The sequence below is a fragment of the Vipera berus genome (assembly GCF_964194415.1).
Source record: "Vipera berus genome assembly, chromosome: 16".
In the NCBI taxonomy this organism is placed as follows: domain Eukaryota; kingdom Metazoa; phylum Chordata; class Lepidosauria; order Squamata; family Viperidae; genus Vipera; species Vipera berus.
In genome coordinates this window covers 6,109,187-6,128,491 of record NC_138219.1, presented here as the reverse complement: position 1 = coordinate 6,128,491, position 19,305 = coordinate 6,109,187, and the positions used below count along the sequence as shown (strand labels likewise).

Genomic DNA, 19,305 nt, shown 5'->3' with positions numbered 1-19,305 from the left:
TTTGAAAATAAAAATCTTGGGTCAAAAAAAAACCCCTAGTCCTTTGACATGCCTTTGTTTAGTGGCTGCTCGAAGTTACGACGGTACTGAAAAAAGTGAAATTCGGGCGCTTGGCAACTGGCTCGCCTTTACGACGGTCGCAGTGTGTCCCGGGGTCGGGCAATCCCCCTTTGGCGGCCTTCTGACAAGCAAAGTCAACGGGGAAGCCAGACTCATTTAACAACCGTGTTCCAAACGTAACCAATGCAGTGATCCGCTTAACGCCTGCGGCAAAACCCACTGAAATGTTAGGCTCAATTTGTAAGTCGAGCACTACCTGTGTATTGAATCGGATGTTTTAAATGTTTTTTTTTTGCTGCTTTGCTGCTTTTATTGGGGGTTTTTTTTTCATGCTTTTTCAATGTTTTAATTGCGGTTCATCGACCTGCGCACAGCGACATTTTTAATCATAAATTTCCTGAATCGTAAGCTGCCCAGGGCCGTCATGAGCGGAGAGGAGTGGCCATAGAAATTGAACAAACAAATATATCAATAAAATGGAATAGGGCAGGGCTAGGCCACCTGGGCTCTTTTATGACTCGTGGACTTCAACTCCCAGAATTCCTCAGCCAGCCACTCTGAAGGGAAGAAAGGGGGAGGTTTCCAAGCTGAGCCAGGCTGGCTGAGGAATTCTGGGAGCTGAAGTCCGCGAGAGCCCAGGTTGCCTACCCCTGGAATAAGGGGGTTTGCTGGCTCTTGTTGTTGTTAGCTGCGAAGTCGTGTCCGACCCATCGCGACCCTATGGACAACGTTCCTCCAGGCCTTCCTGTCCTCTGCCATCTTCTGGAGTCCATTTAAGCTCACGCCTACTGCTTCAGTGACTCCATCCAGCCACCTCATTCTCTGTCGTCCCCTTCTTCTATTGCCCTCGATCTTTCCCAGCATTAGGCTCTTCTCCAGTGAGTCCTTCCTTCTCATTAGGTGGCCAAAGTGTTTGAGTTTTAGCTTCAGGATTTGGCCTTCTAAAGAGCAGTCAGGATTGATCTCCTCTAGGACTGACCGGTTTGATCGCCTTGCAGTCCAAGGGACTCGCAGGAGTCTTCTCCAGCACCAGAGTTCAAAGGCCTCAATTTTTTGGCGCTCAGCCTTTCTTATGGTCCAACTTTCACTGCCATACATTGCAACTGGGAAGACCATAGCCTTGGCTATACGCACTTTTGTTGACAGGGTGATGTCTCTGCTTTTTAGTGTGCTGTCTAGATTTGCCATGGCTTTCATTTCATTTATCAGAATAAAACGGGAGGATGCCCAGTTGAGTTGTATACTTTGGAGGAAGGCCAATGGGTAAAGCCAGTCGGGGGGAGCCGGATTTATGATTCAGTTAACAACCAGTGATTCGCTTAGCAACCACGGCGAAAAAGATTGGGGGGAAAAATCAGGTATGACTCAGGCTTAGCTTTCATACCCGATTAGTGACGGGAATTCTGGCCCCACAACAATCCCCATGTGCCAATGCCCAGTGGAGTGGAGCAGGTCAGCAATTTAAAAAAAACCTAAAGCTGTTGGAAGCAAAGAGGTGCTTCTTGCACCCGCAAAGTAGAGTAAGCTGAATTTTTGAGACTGCTTTTTTGCTGCTTTCCCCTGCTTTTTTGCTAGATGGCCCCAGTAAAAGGAAAATAAAGGATAGCAACCATTAAGGGAACTGGTCGGACCAGTTTGGCGTGGAAGAAATATTACCTCTCCTCTCTACCCTCCTGAACAAAATAGTGCAAAAACTTTCTCGCTTTATCAGAGGAATAAAAGGCCTGCCAGAGGAATGCTCTAATAACTGATCAATACAGTCTACCCTAACCCTAACGATCCACCCGGGAAAGGCAAGATATTGGAAAAAATTAGTTGCAATCCATCAATCACTGGTGCTTACTGGCTCCTCTTTTTCTACGATACAAGAGCCAGAAAAAAGAAGTGGGGAAGGGAGAGAGAAATGGCGGCGAGCGCGCACAAGCGCACAAAAACGCATGGGGCACTTTACGGGACACACCGCACCTGGTGGGTATATAAAGGGAGACGGCGCGGCTAAGCATGGACCGAAAGCTATTTTTTCCTGTGAATTTTTACAGGGCGGTATACGATTCATCACCCAGGTTGGCTGCCTCAATCGTTCAGGGCTCTCAGCTCAGGATGGTGAATCCCAGGTGAATCAGATGTAAGCAGAAAGATCCGCTTTCTCTCCCAAAGGGATGGAAAATCAACGGCAAAATCTTAAATCTCAAATTTCCCTTTTCGGAGGGAGGGAGGATCTGAACTGCACAAGACCAAGGGGGTCTGCTCAATCTAAAAGTAGAGGACAACATTTCTGCAAAACAGTTACATAAAGTATGCTCTCTGCCTTGCCTTTCCCTTTTTCATCCATTTGCTTTTCTTTTCTCTCTCCTTCCCTTCTTTCCTTCCATCCATCGAAATGGATGGGTCATTTTGTTTAAATCGGGGATTGGTCACATCACTAACCAATATTTATTTATTTATTTAAATTTATATACCGCCCTTTCCCGAAGGACTCAGGGCGGTTTACAGGGCATTTAAAAGAGAGTCAATACAAACGTTAAAACAAATTAAAAAAGATTAAATAAAACCCTGAGAACAGTAAAAAAAAAAACCAATTAAAATTAAAATTAAAAAATTCTCAGCCTGGGCCAGAGAGCTCGAAGAGCCAGGTCTTCAGGTCCCGGCGGAATGAACGGAGGTTGGGGGCAGTCCTAATATCCTTAGGAGATCCACCAGCCAGCTATGTACCGTGCCATATGCATTATTGAATGTGTGTGTGTGTGTGTGTGTGTGTGTGTGTGTGTGTGTGTGATATTCAAAGATCCTCCAGAAAAAGAGGGGCTTTGCAATAGACTTATTTTGTTGCCCCTTCCCTCCCAATTTCACATTTTATAGGAAAATGAATGGCTGGCGTTAAACGCCTTCTCCAGCTCCTCCCTGGCACCTGTCAATCAACTGACCAGAGGAGGCGATGGAGCCAAGACCGAAAAGACAGCCAGGCCACCTCAAAGTGAGGTTTGGGTGCAACTGTCATGATCAAACAGAAAAGGGATCCAAGGCTTCGTTGCCACACTGGCTTTGCCCACCACGAAACAAGGGAAGCGCCGGCACGAAAGTTTCGATACATCAAAAGCATCACGATAACCAAGCGAGTATAACGGTTTTCCTCTGGGAAAAAGAGTTTACGGTAAAAAGAAAATTTAGTATGGTTGCATTATATAACAGGACTTCACGTTAAGTAGTCAACCCAGGTGGAAGGGAAGAGTAAATCTACCCTTCCTTTTCATTTTTAAGGAAGCTTGAATCAACCAGTATTAAAGTAACACAGGAGGAAGGCTTTTACCAAAAACAGGAGAAAAAAATGTTGAGAATATTCTACGTGTACAGACGGTCCTCCGTTGAGTGACCGTTCAAAGTTACAAAGGCATTAAAAGAAGCGGCTTAGGATCGTGTGTTTTTTTTCCACACAAGCCTTGCACATCCCTGTGGTCACGTGATCAAATTTCGGACCCTTGGCAAACCGACTCACAGTTACGACGGTTGCAGTGTCCCGGGGTCACGTGATCCCTTTTTGTGACTTTTTGACCAGCAAAGTCAACGGGGAAGCCGGATTCACTTCAACAACCGTCTTCCTAACTTAACAAACTGTGGCGATTCCCTTAAGGAGGGTTGCCAAGAAAGTTCGAATCATAAGAGCAAAATTCGCTTAACGTCTTGCTGTATCAACAGAAACACTGGGTTCAGTTGCGGTTTTAAGTCGAGGACTATCTCTGTGGGAAGCGGGTGGGGGGGGGGAGAACCACTGAATCCCCACAAAGGAAAGCTGGGTGGGTGAATGTGAGGAGGGAAGCCCCCCCCCCCCCCGTCCTCACCCGGGAAGGCAGAAATACATTAAAATTCCAGCTGTTAAAACCTGGGCAGTTTTACCTGTAACAGCTGCACCGGATTGCGTGTTTCTGTTCCAGGCCTCGACAAATATAACTTGAAGCAAAGCAAAGCAAAGGTTGGGTGGTGGTGATGTGCGGCGGGGGGGGGGGATGGGGGACCCCATTTCGAAGCAGTCACGACTAAAATGCCAGCCAAATTTAGTTATTCTGAAGAAGCCGATGAGAATTGCAAATGAGACGAGGGCGAAATGTTTCTTTTGAAGAAATGGGATGCTTCAAATCTGCCATTTGGCCTTTATAACCAGGAAGTCCCGGACGCCCCCAGCCCCAGAATTAACAAGAACAACAACAAAAAACCAACTTGAGATTTTTAGGGGTTTGGTTTGTTCGTTTGGTTTTGCTTTTTCTCCCCCCTGTTCATTTTTTTTTCTTTCTGCAACTCCCCTAACATAAGGGATGCTAGAGATATATTTAGGATGCTGTTTGTACATGTCACACTTCCACGTTAGCCATTCTTTTTAGGCCTCGTTGCTAAGACACATGGTAGAGGGAGAGGGGAACCCAGGCCCTAAGTTAACTGCGCATTCAGACTGGAAAAAAACAAGGAGGCGGCCGCTGAAGCTGGAAGCTTAGGAAGAACAGTTGTGGGAATTGGGTACGTCTACTCTGGTGAAAAGAAGGGCTAAGGGTGACAGAATAGCAGTGTCCCAATATTGGAGGGGCTGCCACAAAGGAGTGTGTGTGTGTGTGTGTGTGTGTGAATCTAATTCAAAGGCAGGACAAGAAGCAACGGATGGAAACTAATCAAGGAGAGAACCAGCCAAAAACTAAGGAGAAATTTCCTGACACTGAGAATTGATCAGTGGAACGGCTCGCCACTAGAAGTTGTGGCTGCCCCATCGCTGGGGGCTCTGAGGAAGAAACTGGACCTGTCTGGAATGGCATAAGGCACGGCTCTTCCAACGTGGCCCTTTCATGACTTGTGGACTTCAACTCCCAACGTGCGTGCCTGGCTGAGGAATTCTGGGAGTTGAAGTCCACAAGTCATGAAAGGGCCACGTTGGAAGAGCCCTGACATAAGGTCTCCTGCCTGAGCAGGGGGTTGGACTAGAAGACCTCCAAGGTCCCCTTCCAAGCTAGAGGCTTTGGAGAGAAGCTCTGCTCTTGACCCAGCTGATTCCCCCCCCTCCTCCGTGGGAAGCAGCATGGATGCAGCTCATCCTGAAGGAACACAGGTAGTCCTCGACTTGCATTCATTTCGTAAGCATGCAAAGCTTGTAAGCCGCCCTGAGTCTTCGGAGAAGGGCGGGATATAAATGGAATTTAAATAAATAAATAAATAAATAAATAAATAAATAAATAAATAAATAAATAAAGCAGCACCGGGGAAAAAGTGAGTTACGACCTGCCCTCCCGCACGAACACACACACACACACACACACACACACACACACACACACACACGTTACAGCATCTCCACATCTCATCCTCATCGTTTCAGGTGCTGGAAAACCGGCATGCAGTTAGAATGCAGGCTGACTCTGCCCACGGCCAGCAGTTCGATCCCGTCCGGCTCACAGTTGACTCAGCCTTCCATCCTTCCGAGGTCGGTAAAAGGAGGACCCAGATTGTTGGGGGATGGGCCCCCCCCAAAAAAACGCTGACCTTATAAACCGCTCAAGAGAGGGCTGTAAAGCACCTGTGGAGCGGTATATAAGTCTTAAGTGTTAACAGCTGCAGTGATTCGCTTAATGGTGGAGGAAAAGGTCATAAAATTGGGCGTGATTTACTTAACAAATGTTTCGCTTAGCAACAGAACTTCCTAGTCCCAACTGGGATCGTAAGCTGAGGACTATCTATAAAAGGCTTCCTAGGCACAATCTTGCAGCTGGTGTTTTCCAATCACTAAACCCCCCTCCCCGCCTCCCCCAAGTACTTATCTCTGGCCACCTTTCCCCTGTAATCTGTTGAGTGCATTAAAAGGGTGCAGAAACAGGAAAAGCACCTCTGTCTTGTCCTCCATTATCATCTATCTTTTTTCCCTCTCCTTTAAAAATCGCCAACAACTGAGAATCCCGCAGGGCTTAATAGAGCAAAGACGACGTATTCCTGGCTGTCCCCTTCTTTAGGACAAACCTTGTTATTCTCTGGCGGGTAATGACCAAGGCTTGGTGCCTGTGTGCTATTTAATTCCCCCAATCGAATATCGATTATTACGCAACGTGCTGTCTTTCTTCCAACGGGTATCCCAAGCCGGTCCATAAATCCCAACCTTGCTAAGCTCTTTTAACGGCCACGAAATAAAATTACATTAGCAGAGCAGGCTGAGAGAACACCAATAAAAACGCCTTGTGGCTTAATAAGGGCTGCCCGAATTTCTGTCTCAAAAAAAATTAAATAAAAAAAATCACACAAACTAAATTTCAAACGGCACAACTTTTCTTTCTCCAGAGCAAAAATGGATCAAATGCTTTTAGACCATTTCGAGGGGGAGGCAATTCATTTATAACCCGATCTTCCATATAAACCTGTTGTGTTTTTTCCCCATTTATTATATGCAACGACCCTGCGAGGTAGGTGAATTTGGGGAGCTCTGATCCCACATCATGGCGGCTCAGCTGTTCTCAACTTAATGCCTGATGAACACACCGCCCAGAATCTCCAGGCTGGCTGGTAACTTGAGGAGTTTTAGTCCCCTCCTCCAACATCTGGATGAACCACCACAAGGAAAAGCATCCTCAACTAATTGTGAGGTTTTGACAGCTGTGTAATACAGACAAGAGATACCCTGGCCCAAAGCCATGGTGTTAGTTTTAAAAAGCATGCTCTACAAGCCTAATACCATTGTAAGAGGGGGTTTATGACTTAAGTGTGCTGTAAGAGAACACAAACTATGGTTTTATTAAAGGAAACCACATCTAAAGCAGGACAGGCAAGCTTCAATAAAGATAAGCAACTGGAGCGCCACCACTTCAGGACCACAGGCGTTGACCAATTCACCACTGGTCAATTGCAAAACGCAGCTTGCCTCGGAACAGCTTCCATCCGGTGACGGATACCTGCAACCCCATCAAACAAACATCCACATCCGCCGATCCCAGCTCCTTGGGAAGGACTCGGCAGGCAGATAAAAATGCCAAATCCAGTCTGAACATCTGGCGGTGCAACGGACCAAAAACTGAATCTTTCCGATGCTTCACGTCGAGGGAGATCGTCAGCCACCCAGGTCATGGGGCTGTCCCGAGGGAGCTTTTTCATGAGGCAACTGGACTCCCCTTTTTTTCCCTTTTTGACCGTTGGCGATATCAAGCGACTGGGACCAGCCTGAATTTCCTGGTTCACTACGAGGTTTTGGGTGAGCAGCGGAGTGTGATGGAGAACTCCTTTTAACGAGAGCACAACAAGCTTTGCAATTAGGGCACTATTTCAATTTGGTACAATTTGCAATTGGTCCCTAACATTTCGTTATCCTCTACCAGACTTAACTCAAACAGCGTAAACCATGCCATGGAGTGCTGCCCGCCGAAAGACAACATGAAACCCAACAACAGCCAGTGGGGGGGTCACTGGCAGGATGAAGACAACTTGGTTTTCTAAAGGGGGGGGGGAAGGCAATTTTGAGCCGACAGCCACAACCTGCTCTGTCTCCAGAGCAGTTGCTTTTTTGCTTTTTTTCCCCCTACCTGGGACAATCCACAAATCAACTGCCCCGCTAACGCAACTGCAATTGCGGAAGCTGCGTAGAGCAGCTCACAACAACAGGAAGCCAATGGGGAGAGAGAGAGAGAGAGGGAGAGAGAGAAAGAGGGAGAGAGAGAGAGGGAGAGAGAGGGAAACAGAGGGAGGGAGAGAGAGAGAAGGAGAAGAAAAAAAAGAGAGAGAGAGAGAGAGAGAGAGAGAGAGAGAGAGAGAGAAGGAGAAAAAAAGAGAGACTTGCGTGCAGGGAATGAAGGAGGAAAGAAACGGGTGGGAAGGCAGCAACTTTCCTGCTTGGCTTTCAGCTAACCCTGGGTCAGTGGGCAGCCAAGAAAGAGGGAATGGAGGAAAGGGTGCAATGGATCCAGAAGATTTCTGCTTGCATGCAGCACCAAGAGGAAGCAACGGTGGACCTATTCCCAGGGTCTAAATACCTGCAACAATTTACTCAGCTCCGTTGGGAGATGAAATTCGTGACGACGGGAGCAGATCACCTCCTCTTGAGGATCCCTCATATCTACCAGGACTCGCCGACTGACTCTCCTGATCTCGTTGAAGTATATATATATATATATTTATAAATCTCCAGCCTTTTACCAGGCTTGTTTAAGATGGAAGTTGTCGGGTCTGCATGCATTTGTCAATTGTCCTCCACAGAATCCAGACTTCCATCATTATTCTATCCCCAAGTCTGTCTGGAAAAGGTCACAGTGAAGGAGGCGAGAAATAAAACCTTGGGTTCCTTCTCACCCCAGCATACTCTGTACTATATCGGTGTTTCTCGGGAAATTTGAAGCGGGGTGAACTTCAACTCCCAGAATTCCCCGGCCCAAAGTTCCCAGGCTTGAGAAACACCGTACTACGCCGTTCTGCCTCTCCTAATCCCAAATCTTAAGATCTCAGTTCTATCCACGTAAGTAAGAAAGCTTAAAAAAAAAATCCTGTGGTAAATGGCACTGGATTAAAAAGCATCATTTCTATTTGCATTTTACCCTTCTGTTCTTTTGGCACGTCTTCTACTTCTTCCAGTCTGCATTCCTTCTTTAAAATGCTTCGTTTAAAAACTACGGCAAGGAAAGTTAGCAAGGAGCAATTCACACAGGCAAATATGATTTACATGCTGGCTTTTTAATCCAATGTTTTGGGAAGCAGCTGAAAGGCAACAAGTGCTAATGCAAGCAAAACCTTCCTGGGCTGACCTGACGCACTAATGTGACAGTGGCTTATCCTGGCCTTGCTTTGGAACATTGTATAAACCCGGCCACTGTGGTTAGTAAACCCTTGTTTTTGGCTCAAGCAAGGCATGAGCTCAGACACACAGGGGCTCACCTAACAAAACCTGGCAAAACAAACTATTGATTAGCCTAATTTGGAAACCTGGCTACTCTTACAATCCCTGTCCGACGGCTGAGAGGAGGAGGAGGGTACAATTCTGTCTAATGCTGGACGAGGAACGGATTCCGCATGGAGCATTTTTAGGTTCCTGAAGCGTGCGATTCCCAAAGCAAGTGTTATTGCCGTTAGAGTGGATCCCAGCAGCATGTCGGCCTTTCCAGTTTCCAGCATGCACAGGGATGGGATCAAGAGAGGTCAAACCTGCCCTTGGTAAAAACAATTTACAACTTTTGTCTATTGAGAAGTTACCTGCCCAGGTGGCGCTCCTCAGCCCCTTCTGTCCTAGTCCATAGTTTTTAGGGGTTGCAGCCTTGGATTCGAGTGCCCCTTGGCTTCGTTTCAGGCAGACTTCGGCTGAATTTTGAAGCTACTTCGGTGAGAGATCCGCCTAACTCTCAGAGCGGTTTTGCCACCTCACCTGCTTTTAACTTCCTGCACTCTCTTCACATGGAAGTAGATTCTACACAGCCTGCCACAGCACCCACCCCACGGCACATGAAAGTAAAATGAAGAGATTGCTCAATATAACCCCTACACCAGATGCAAGATTACACACATGCATGAACGTAGAGAGTTCCGGCTTTTGGATCCTTTTCGTCCAGTTCCTCAACTGCCTTCTCCCTTGAATGAGCAAATAATCCACCCAATGTATACCTTGAAAAGGCGAAGGAATCCTCTAACACAGAGGTGTCCAACCGTGGCAACGTTTAAGGCTTGTGGACTTCACTTCCCAGAATTCCCCAGCCAGCCATACTCTACCATCATGCCGGCTGGGGAATTCTGGGAGTTGGAAGTCCACAAGTCTAAAAGTTGCCGAGGTTGGACAGTGCTGTTCTAACACAACTCTTTTCTGTGACAGAGCCAAGAAATGACAAGCAAGCAGACCTTTCTAATGCTTTAGCTCACATCTCCCACAATCCGTCGCAAGCAGCCATGCTAGCTTGGACAGACAGGAGTTGAAACACAGGGAAGGGTTCCCTGCTTTGGTTCCAGAAACCCAGCATCCCAGCCTGCTCACTCCTCTAGAGAGAAAATAGAAGAGAGAGGAAGCTATCTAACAATTACCTTCCAGTCCATCTTCCTTGGATTCAAGAACCCTCATCTCACACCTTCTGCGTCTGAGCTGCTCGCCAAGGCACCCTGCAAAGCCACATTTGCTACACGCCACATCCTAAGCCGGTGCGAGGGCAAAGAAATTCACGCAAAGCCTCTTTCCCTCGCAAAGGATTCATCGCCAGGTAAACCAGCCTGCTATTTACGAAAAGGTTCCCTTCCCAAGGAGGCTTCTTTAAAAGTCCCACCAAAATCACCGTTGGGAAGAGAGCCTTCGGCACCGATCCTGGCCTCCGAGACCTTGGCGCAATTCCATCCTTGGGGCGTCCCAGTCCTCCAGATGTTTTGCCAGCCTTGCTCTGCGCCTCTTCTGAACGGATTCGAACGGGCGGACATTTTGGAGGGGGGGGAGAGAAAGAGACTCTTCCACCCACCCAAAACCAGAAAGCAGCAGAACCAGTTTCAGAGGGAAAAGAAAGCAACCATCTTCTTTTCCTTGGCATCCGTTCACAAAGGGACTCTTTTCATGTGGCACCCAGGGACGAAGCCAAGGAGACCACCACCACCCCGCCACACACACACACACACACACACACAGACACACTTTAGCCCACCAGTCACAACACACAAATTCAGAAACCGGCGGGGGTGGGTGAAGTTGCCCCTTGCCCATTTTCCCTCTGGATCACCCCAAAGACGGCAGCGGAGGTCCTGCCTGGCCAAGGTCCAGGGTAAGCGGACAGCGCTCTGCCTCAATGCAAGCAGCCAGGCGGGCCTTCCTCTCAAACGCCCTTTGCAAAGAAGGGGGGAAGCTTGGGGAGGGCGACCCCCCCAGAAAAGAGGGCGACCCCCCCAGAATCCCAGCTTCATCCCCTCTTCCGCACCACCTTAGAAGAAACAGACCCCCCCCACCCCACTCCCCAAATCCTTCTCCCCACCAGGCCTGCTCCTTCCTGGGTGCCCAGCTCCAGCAACAGGAGATGGGGTGGGGTGGGGTGGACCCCAGCCCCCTTTCTCTGCCCCCCCCTCCGCCACCAGCATGGCAGGAAGATTAAAGGGAGGCAGGCATTTATTTGCCCCCCCTCCCAGCTTAGGTGGGGCAGAGGTTGCAAGCCACACGGGGGCAACCCAGGCTTAGCTCTTCCACAGGTCTCCAATTCGCCCTGGGGAACCCCCCCCAAAGACCCCCCCTCCAGGGATTGCTTTCAGCCCCGTCTTTACCTGCTCCAGGTTCTCCGTCACGGTGGGCAGGGGGCTGCGGCCGCTGTTCGACATGGCTGCCCTTGGCAAAGGCCTGAGGGGGGGTCCCCCCAGCTGCTCAGCGCCTCCCCCTCTTCCTGCTCCTTGCCCCAGCTGGAAGAGGTCGGGGTCCTCCTCTTCCTCCTCCTCTCCTCCTCCTCCTCCTCAGGGCGAGGGGGGCGGCCAGGCCACCAGCATGGGGGACGGGGGCTCACTGGGCGGTGGGAAGGCACGACCGCCGACGAGGCATAAGGCTCTTCTTCTGAGCCGGGCTGGGGTGCAGGGCGCCCGGCTTGCGGAATCACGCGAGGCCGGGGATGAGCGCTAGAGACCAGGCCGCGCCGGAAGAAAAAAACCCGCCGGCGACCGGCCGCCGTCTGAGGCGCGTCTCGGGCCGGCTGGACGCGGCCAAGCCCCGCCGCGCCTCCTCCGCTGGGCTCGGGCCACCGTCTTCCCTTCGCCGCCGGTGCCAGGACGCCACTTACCGCCCCTCGGATTCACACAGCGGCGGCTCCCAATATGGCCGCCTCAGCCGGGCTTCGGCAAGTTCCGCCAAGCGGCCGGAAACAGCCGAGAGGCGAGCACGGCCGCGGCGGCGGCGGCACCGCCGGGGGACGCTTCCCACGGTTGGCGGAAAAAGCCGAAGAGGCTGGCGGCGCGCTGATTGGCTGAGAGGGGGGAGGAAAAAACAAAAAGAAAAGACGAGGACGGCGGGTGGGGAAAAAAAATAGAAGGGAAGGGAGGGGGAGGAGGAAGGGGCGGGGCGACGCTTTGGATTGCTTTGCGATTGGACAGAAAGTCAAGGCAGGGAAAAAAAAAAGAAGACGGGAAAATAAATAAATAAAGCACTTCCGGAAATCAATGGCCACGGTATTTTTAAAAAAAAAAGAAAAAAAGGGGGGGCGGGGCGGGGAAAGCGTTCGGTTGTAGTCGGAAATACCCGAACCACTTTGAGACGAAAATAGCCGAACGGGCTCGGAATTTACGGAAAGAGGCGAAGTGGGTGAAGGTTTTTTTTGTTTTCTTCCCCCCCTCCCCGTAGGTGTTCCTGATCGGCATTATCTATTAAGACGTGTCGATGTTTAAATTGTTATTTTTTTTTCATACCATACTTGATTTATTAATATTGAATTATTGAATGACTGCATCCTTGTTTTCCCGTCTGGAAAATTAGCCTCCTGCAAGAAGATGGGTAAGATGCATAATGAATTGAATTTGGAATTTGAATTGAATTTGATCTTTCCTTTTGCTCTCAGCTGAATAATTTTAAGGGCATCTTATTCGGTTTATTAATATACACAGTGCCAGAGTTGGGCTGCCATACCCTGCGTGGCCGCTAGAGGGCTGAAGAGTTTGGGGGTTTTTCCCGTGGTTTTTTGCTGACCTCTAGTGGTGCAAGTCTAGAAACGATAGCTCTCATTTTCAGTTTTGCATCCATTGATTTCCCAAGCAATTTTACAGCCTGATGATGCGAACAGCAGCAGTCCAGCTCAGGGTTTTTTGACCCTGGCACCCTTAAGATGTGTGGACTTCCACTCCCAGAATTCCCCCGGGCAGGTAAACTCTGGCATCTTTAAGATTTGTAGACATTTCTGTACTGCCTATGTGAACTAAGTGACTCTGGGCAATCTACAATTTCAAAAAATAAATAAATTAATTTGTATCCTGCCTTTATTATTTTTACATATAACTCAAGGTGACAAACTACCTGTATTGCCCCCTTTCCCCCCCCTGTCTTGATTGCAGTACCACCAGGGGCAGCATTCCTCTTAAATTCCATTACATTGCCCTAGTTTGCTCCTTGAGCCTTTAGTACCTGAAGTATGGCAGGTTCAATGGTTTAAATAGAGCTACATGTAATCCAGCGGTCTTCAAACTTGGCCCTTTGATGAATTGTGGACTTCTGGGAGTTGAAGTCCACAAGTCATAAAAGGGCCAATTTTGAATCCCGAGTGCCGCGTAACAGAGTGAGCGCCTGTTACTCGTCCCAGCTTCTGCCAACCTAGCAGTTCGAAAGCACGTAAAAATGCAAGTAGAAAAATAGGGACCACTCCGGTGGGAAGGTAACTGCGTTCCGTGCGCCTTTGGCGTCTAGTCATGCCGGCCACATGACCACGGAGACGTCCTCGGACAAGCGCTGGCTCTTCGGCTTTGAAACGGAGATGAGCACCGGCCCCTAGAGTTGGAAACGACTAGCACGCGTGTGCGGGGGAACCTTTACCTTTACCTTTAATGTAATCTATAGCAATTTTCCATATTGAGTTTGCAATACCACATTAAGCCACCAGAGAGCAATATTTCTTAGACGGTAGAAGATTCCATTATACAACAGTTGCCCTTTTCCCCATAGAGGCTGCAATTTTTCACTGTGCCATTAGGTGGCGGTATTCCCTACAGATCCCATTATAAGAGTGTAATATTATGACAAGAGTTGGAAGTGCAACCAGTCCAACCAGTCCAACCCCCTGGAGACTCTATACCAGGGGTCTTCAAACTTGGGAACTTTAAGACTTGTGGACTTCAACTCCCAGAATTCCTCAGCCAGCCAGTTTACCCTACCCTACACCATTCTGGATAATAGCTATCCAATCTCTTCTTAAAAACTTCCAGTGATAGATCACTTACAATTTCTGGAGGCAAGCGGTTCCACTGATTAATTGTTCTCGCTGTCAGGAAAGATATTGTCCTATTTTCCATCTTGACCTTGCAATACCACAATCAGCCACGAGGGGGTTTCAGGCTTCCAAAGCGTTTTGGGTTGTATTAATCAGCCAATGCTCCAAGTTTCTAGTTCTCATGGCATCTTTCAAGCAAGACTTGTAAAGCAGGATATCCACCAAGGCCGCACATTAGCAGAAGAAATTCAAGCCTTGTTTGCAAAAATGTGATGTTTCCATTTCATTCTTTTGAACGGGACCAGGCGATGCTCAGCATTTCCATCAAGTTAATTAATGACCCCTCTGCCCCCATTTGTCTAAATATAGTAATAGTATATTACTAATAGTAAAAAAAACAATTCTTGATATGCTGCATTTTGAAAAAGCCTCTCCATTTTTTTAAAATGATTTTTTTTTATCGCTCATTCCATCCATTTTGTTCTCTCTCTGGGAGTTGCTGATGGAGACAAAAAAGCTGAAGAATCTGTCCAAATAAATAAAGAGGAAGATTTACAACGGGGGTGAAGGGAGAGGGCTCCCATTGGCCAGAAGTGACATCATCGTTTCATCCCCCTTGGGGGGCAAAGAAGCTGAAGGGGGGGTGGGTTTATATGTGTGCAGAGATAGGCCAGCTGGGGATGAATCCACCAAGGAGTTCGGCAAAAACGCGCGGCATGCCGTAGGCAACGTTCAAGCAGCTTTGTTACCTAGTGCTCAAGAACCATCTCGGGATAGAAATGCCGGCGCGGGTATCTCGAAGATGCTAAATGTAAAAAAAAAAAATGCCCTTGTTTTAACGCAGAGCTTGGCATTGTGTGCCTCTGAGAGCCTGAAAATGTGACAACAAAAACAACGCAAAGTCAACCCATAGCAACAAGCTGTCCTTGTGTACACAGAGGGAGTTTGGTCCTTCAAGCAAGGCAAAAACTTATGAAGAACGGTTGCAGGAACTGGGGATGTTCAGTCTCACAAAGAGGAGGACCAGGGGGGACCTGATAGCCATCTTCCAATATTTGAGGGGCTGACCCAAAGAAGAGGGAGTCAAGCTATTCTCCAAAGCACCTGAAGGCACGACAAGAAACAATGGTTGGAAACGAATCAAGGAGAGAAGCAACCTGGAATTAAGGAGAAACTTCCTGACAGGGAGGACAATTAACCAGTGGAACTGCCTGCCTCCAGAAGTTGTGGGCGCTCCATCACTGGAGGTTTTTAAGATGAGATTGGACAACCATTTGTCCAGAATGGCCTAAGGTCTCCTGCTAGAGCAGGGGGTTGGACTAGAAGACCTCCAAGGTCCCTTCCAACTCTGATAGTCTACATTCTAACAATTACATTCATCAGGATAGGTGGGAATCTTGTTTATTAGGGAGGGAAAATGAAACCACCGTTGGCTGGGCGTACTTCATCCCTGAAACTATGAGGAAGAGATGGCGAAACCACAGTGCTCACTCCCTCCACGGAGTAAGCCAAATCGAGGTTTCATTGATTGGTTTGTGCTTTGTGGACTTAACTTTGAAAAAAACACCCTGGATTAGGACAAAATGTTTCACCTAGGCCTGCCTTGTTCCCACCATGGTCCCCCTGAGGCCTCCAGGAAGCTCTGAACACAATTCAAGCTTCCTATGGCATCCCAGCCATTGTGGTAGACTACTCGGGACTACGGAGGCTCTCTTTCTAATTACCTACCTGCCAGAGATCAACACCCCGTGAAATTCTGTGCCTTTCAAACAGACGTCTCCAAATAACCTAAGGAGCAAAGTCAGAAACTTTTCTCTCCTGTATCACACAACCCGCTTCTCGCATGTGTAATTAAAATGCTGGCTGTTCGTTTTGCTGCCTTAAGCCTGCTCTGCTCCAGGCAAATAAAAATAAAACTTGATTGATTTTCGATGGTGTGGAACGTGTGTCTGTGTGTGTCTGTGATGAGGGCCTGTCTTAAAAGCAATTCAGGGTGAGCCTGAATGTAAACCCAGATCAAAGCAAAATGCACCGAATTCAACCTGTTGTTCTTAAAGGCGAGTTAGGAAAACCCAACGGTGGCAAAATTGGTTTCAAATCGAGATTGTTTTAGCCACCACGACAACAACCAATACGAAATGGCGAATAACAATAAACTCTCCAAACAAGACAAGACTGGCAACCGAAGGAGATTTTTTTTTTTGCACGTTCACCCCACATTCAGCACCGGCTCCCGAAACCTGTTTTGCCTTTTGAGCACAAGTGTGCGTTTGCACGTTGCAAGGTAAACAACCACCCCTGCATGTGGCTGAACGGGTTTTTGTGCAGTGAGGGATTATTAAGAGGCAAAAACCCGCATCGGCAAGGCAGCCGGCTCCTTCTTCCGCGGGCTGCTGTGAGGGTGTTGGGTGTGAAAAGGATGAGATTAACACTGGTTGCAGATCGATTGATCCCACCGGTGAGATCGCTCAGCCACAGGAATTTTCTGAAAAGCTTCCAGATGGAGACTGTGGCCAATTTTCAGAGCGGTTCTTAAAAACAAGGCGTAAATACGCACATTTAAATATCTTCCCTGGGGCACCTGGAAGAGAATGCGGAAAGGTGTCAGGAACAAGGTGCATGATGGTGCTGGAAACTGGCAGATGCACCTTTCCCATCAGCCACATTCAGGCCGGGGGCAGAAGATATCCAGCAGGTTCCACTGTGGGTGAAAGGGGGAGCCCCTTCCTCTTTTGGGGAGAGGCTGACAAAAGTGTTAAGCTGGCTGTGTTTTGGTTAATCCAGCCACGATGGCTATCTGTTTAAAAAAGGGGTCCAGAGAGGTGGGGAGGGCTGACAACCTTTGGAGAGCGGACGTCCGGGACGATGGGTGCTTCCACAACACACGTTCAAGCCAAAATCTGGGAGAAGAAAACCGCAATTTCCATGGCTAGAATGGCATAGCATGGATATATATGGAGGACGCTGCGTCCCGCACTGCTTTGCCCATCTTCAGTTGGGTGTGGAAGGGCTGGAAAAATAGAGAAAAGTTTGGCCAAATGAGGGAGGGAGGGAGGGAGGGAGGAAGGAAGGAAGGAAGGAAAGAAGGAAGGGAGACAAGGGAGGGAGAGAGGAAGGAAGGAAAAGACAGAAAAAAGAGGAAGAAAAAAGAAAAAGAAAGAAAGGATGGAAAAGAGGTGAGGGAGGAAAGGAAAGAAGGAAGAAGAGGGAGGGAGGGAGGGAGGGAGGAAGAAAGGGAGAAAAAAGAAAGAAGGAAGAAAAAATAAGGAAGAAAGAATGGAAAAGAGATGGAGGAAGAAAGAAGGAAGGAAGGCAGGGAGACGAGGGAGGGAGGGAGGAAGGAAGGAAGGAAGGAAGGTTAGGAAGGAAGGAAGGAAGGGAAAGACAGAAAAAAGAAAGAAGGGAGGAAAAAGAAAGAATGAAAGAAAGGAACGATGGAAAAGAGACGAGGAAGAAAGGAAAGAAGGAAGGAAGATGGGTGGAAGGAAAAGAGATGAGGGAGGGAGGGAGGAAGGAAGGAAGGGAAAGATAGAAAGAAAAAAGGAAGAAAAAAGAAAGAAGGAAAGAAAGAAAAAGAGAAAGAAGAATGGATGGACGGAAAGAAAAGAGACAAAGGAGGAAGGAAGGAAGGAAGGAAGGAAAGGAAGGAAGGAAGGAAGGAAGGAAGGAAGGAAGGAAACAGAGTTGGATATTCTCTGTGTGAGCCAGAGTCACGAATCAATTTGCTGGTCAAACCAGAGAAGCAGCTTCTTCTTGCAACCCGTAATTAAAACGATGGAATTTGTAGTCACAGGATGTGGGAGGGCTGGTGGCGGTGGGGATGGTTTCAGAACAGAATTACCACTTAGTTCACGCAGCGCTACGTTTTGCCCTGAGCAGAGCTAGTAGCCAGCCGAGGCTACATGGAGCCTCCAAGGGCTGAGGCAGTCTACCTTCTTCTTCCCTGCTGCTCACGAGTTCTCTTGCATCGGCAGCTGTGCCAGGATTAGGCCAGGGGTTGGCACCCAGCTAATAGCCTCCCTCGATGGGCAAAAGGCCAGGAGGCTTTTGGCTAACCCAGATTCTCAGCTCCAGGCTGCCAAGGGTGAGCACACTGGGCTGGGCACTGTGTGTGTGTGTGTGTGAGAGAGAGAGAGACAAGTACACAACACACACCCAAGATGACACACACACCATTCCAATGACCAATGTATAGACTCACCCTGTTGTGGGTGGCTGGAGTTGAGTCACATTGCAAATTTGATCTGAGGTTGAGCGAATGCAAAATTCCCCCCCTAGCCCCAGACAAAGGAAAAAACAGAGAGGGCAGATGGAATGGGATTTTTTTTTTTAAAAAAAAAATGACCTTCGCTCATTTCTCTGGGACTTGAAAACTTGGCTCTTCGAGCTGTTTGGCCCAGACTGAGGGGTTTTAATTTAGTTTAATTTAATTGGGTTTTAGTTTAAATTTCAGGGACTGGAATTTAATTAATAGTTTTAACTGATTTTAATTTTTGTATGCTATGTTTTTTTAATTTTCCCTGTAAACCGCCCTGAGTCCTACGGGAAGAGGGCGGTATATAAATTTAAATAATAATAAAATAATAAATAAATTTCAGACAAATGGCTGTCCAGAGTCTTCTTAAAAACCTCCAGTGTTGGAGCATTCACCACTTCTGGAGGCAGGTTGTTCCACTGGTTAGTTGTTCTAACTGTCAGGAAGTTTCTCCTTAGTTCCAGGTTGCTTCTCTCCTTGATGAATTTCCATCCGTTGCTTCTTGTCCTGCCTTCAGCGGCTTTGGAGAACAGTTAGACCCCTTCTTCTTTGTGGCCACCCCTGAGATATTGGAAGACTGCTATCCTGTCACCCCTCACCCTTCTCTTCATTAAACTACACATACCCAATTCCAGCAACCGTTCCCTATATGTTTTAGCTTCCAGTCCCCCAATCGTTTTTGTAATATTGAATTAAATATCAAATTAACATCAAGACATCCAACTATGGTTAAAAAAACGTAGGGCAGGCATCTGCTCCTTGGTTCCTCCATTGCACCATCCCTGATATTTCTAAGGGTTGACTTTGATGATTACCGTTAATATTTCACTCAGTATCAACTTTATTTACTTATAAAATGCATTGGCCACCCATCTTATCACGGAATTAAAATACCAAATTAATACCCAATGAAGTATCCAATTGATTCAAATATTAGGTGGGATCAATTAATCCTCACTGTCTTGAGTTAAAGATCAAAAGGCAGGATTGATTGATTGATTGGTTGATTGACTAACCCAATTTATACGGCCACCCATCTTCCCCAAGGGGACTCTGGGTGGCATATTAAAAAAATATACCATCTAAAATTATTATTAATAACAACAAACAACACAACACAACACAACAAAATAATAACAA

The 19,305-nt window shown here is 47.8% G+C and overlaps 2 protein-coding genes across 10 annotated transcripts in view; both read right to left on the bottom strand.

Annotated features, from left to right (window-relative positions):
• Positions 1–12,340, bottom strand: part of MARK2 (microtubule affinity regulating kinase 2) — a 98,371-nt gene extending 86,031 nt beyond the window's left edge. For 7 of the 8 annotated variants that reach the window (XM_081340434.1, XM_081340440.1, XM_081340441.1 and 4 more), the window contains exon 1: positions 11,278–12,340. In XM_081340434.1, the coding sequence (XP_081196560.1) occupies positions 11,278–11,331 (54 nt within the window). In that variant the 5' untranslated portion in view covers positions 11,332–12,340. Of the gene's footprint in view, positions 1–9,252; positions 9,363–11,277 lie in introns of those variants that run through there. The other variant, XM_081340443.1, reaches the window with a different exon arrangement.
• Positions 12,341–14,534: 2,194 nt separating this feature from the next.
• SPINDOC (spindlin interactor and repressor of chromatin binding) overlaps positions 14,535–19,305 on the bottom strand; it is a 30,326-nt gene continuing 25,555 nt past the window's right edge. Inside the window, exon 9 of one of the 2 annotated variants that reach the window (XM_081340460.1) lies at positions 14,535–14,715. In XM_081340460.1, the coding sequence (XP_081196586.1) occupies positions 14,660–14,715 (56 nt within the window). In that variant the 3' untranslated portion in view covers positions 14,535–14,659. Of the gene's footprint in view, positions 14,716–16,128; positions 16,492–19,305 lie in introns of those variants that run through there. The other variant, XM_081340459.1, reaches the window with a different exon arrangement.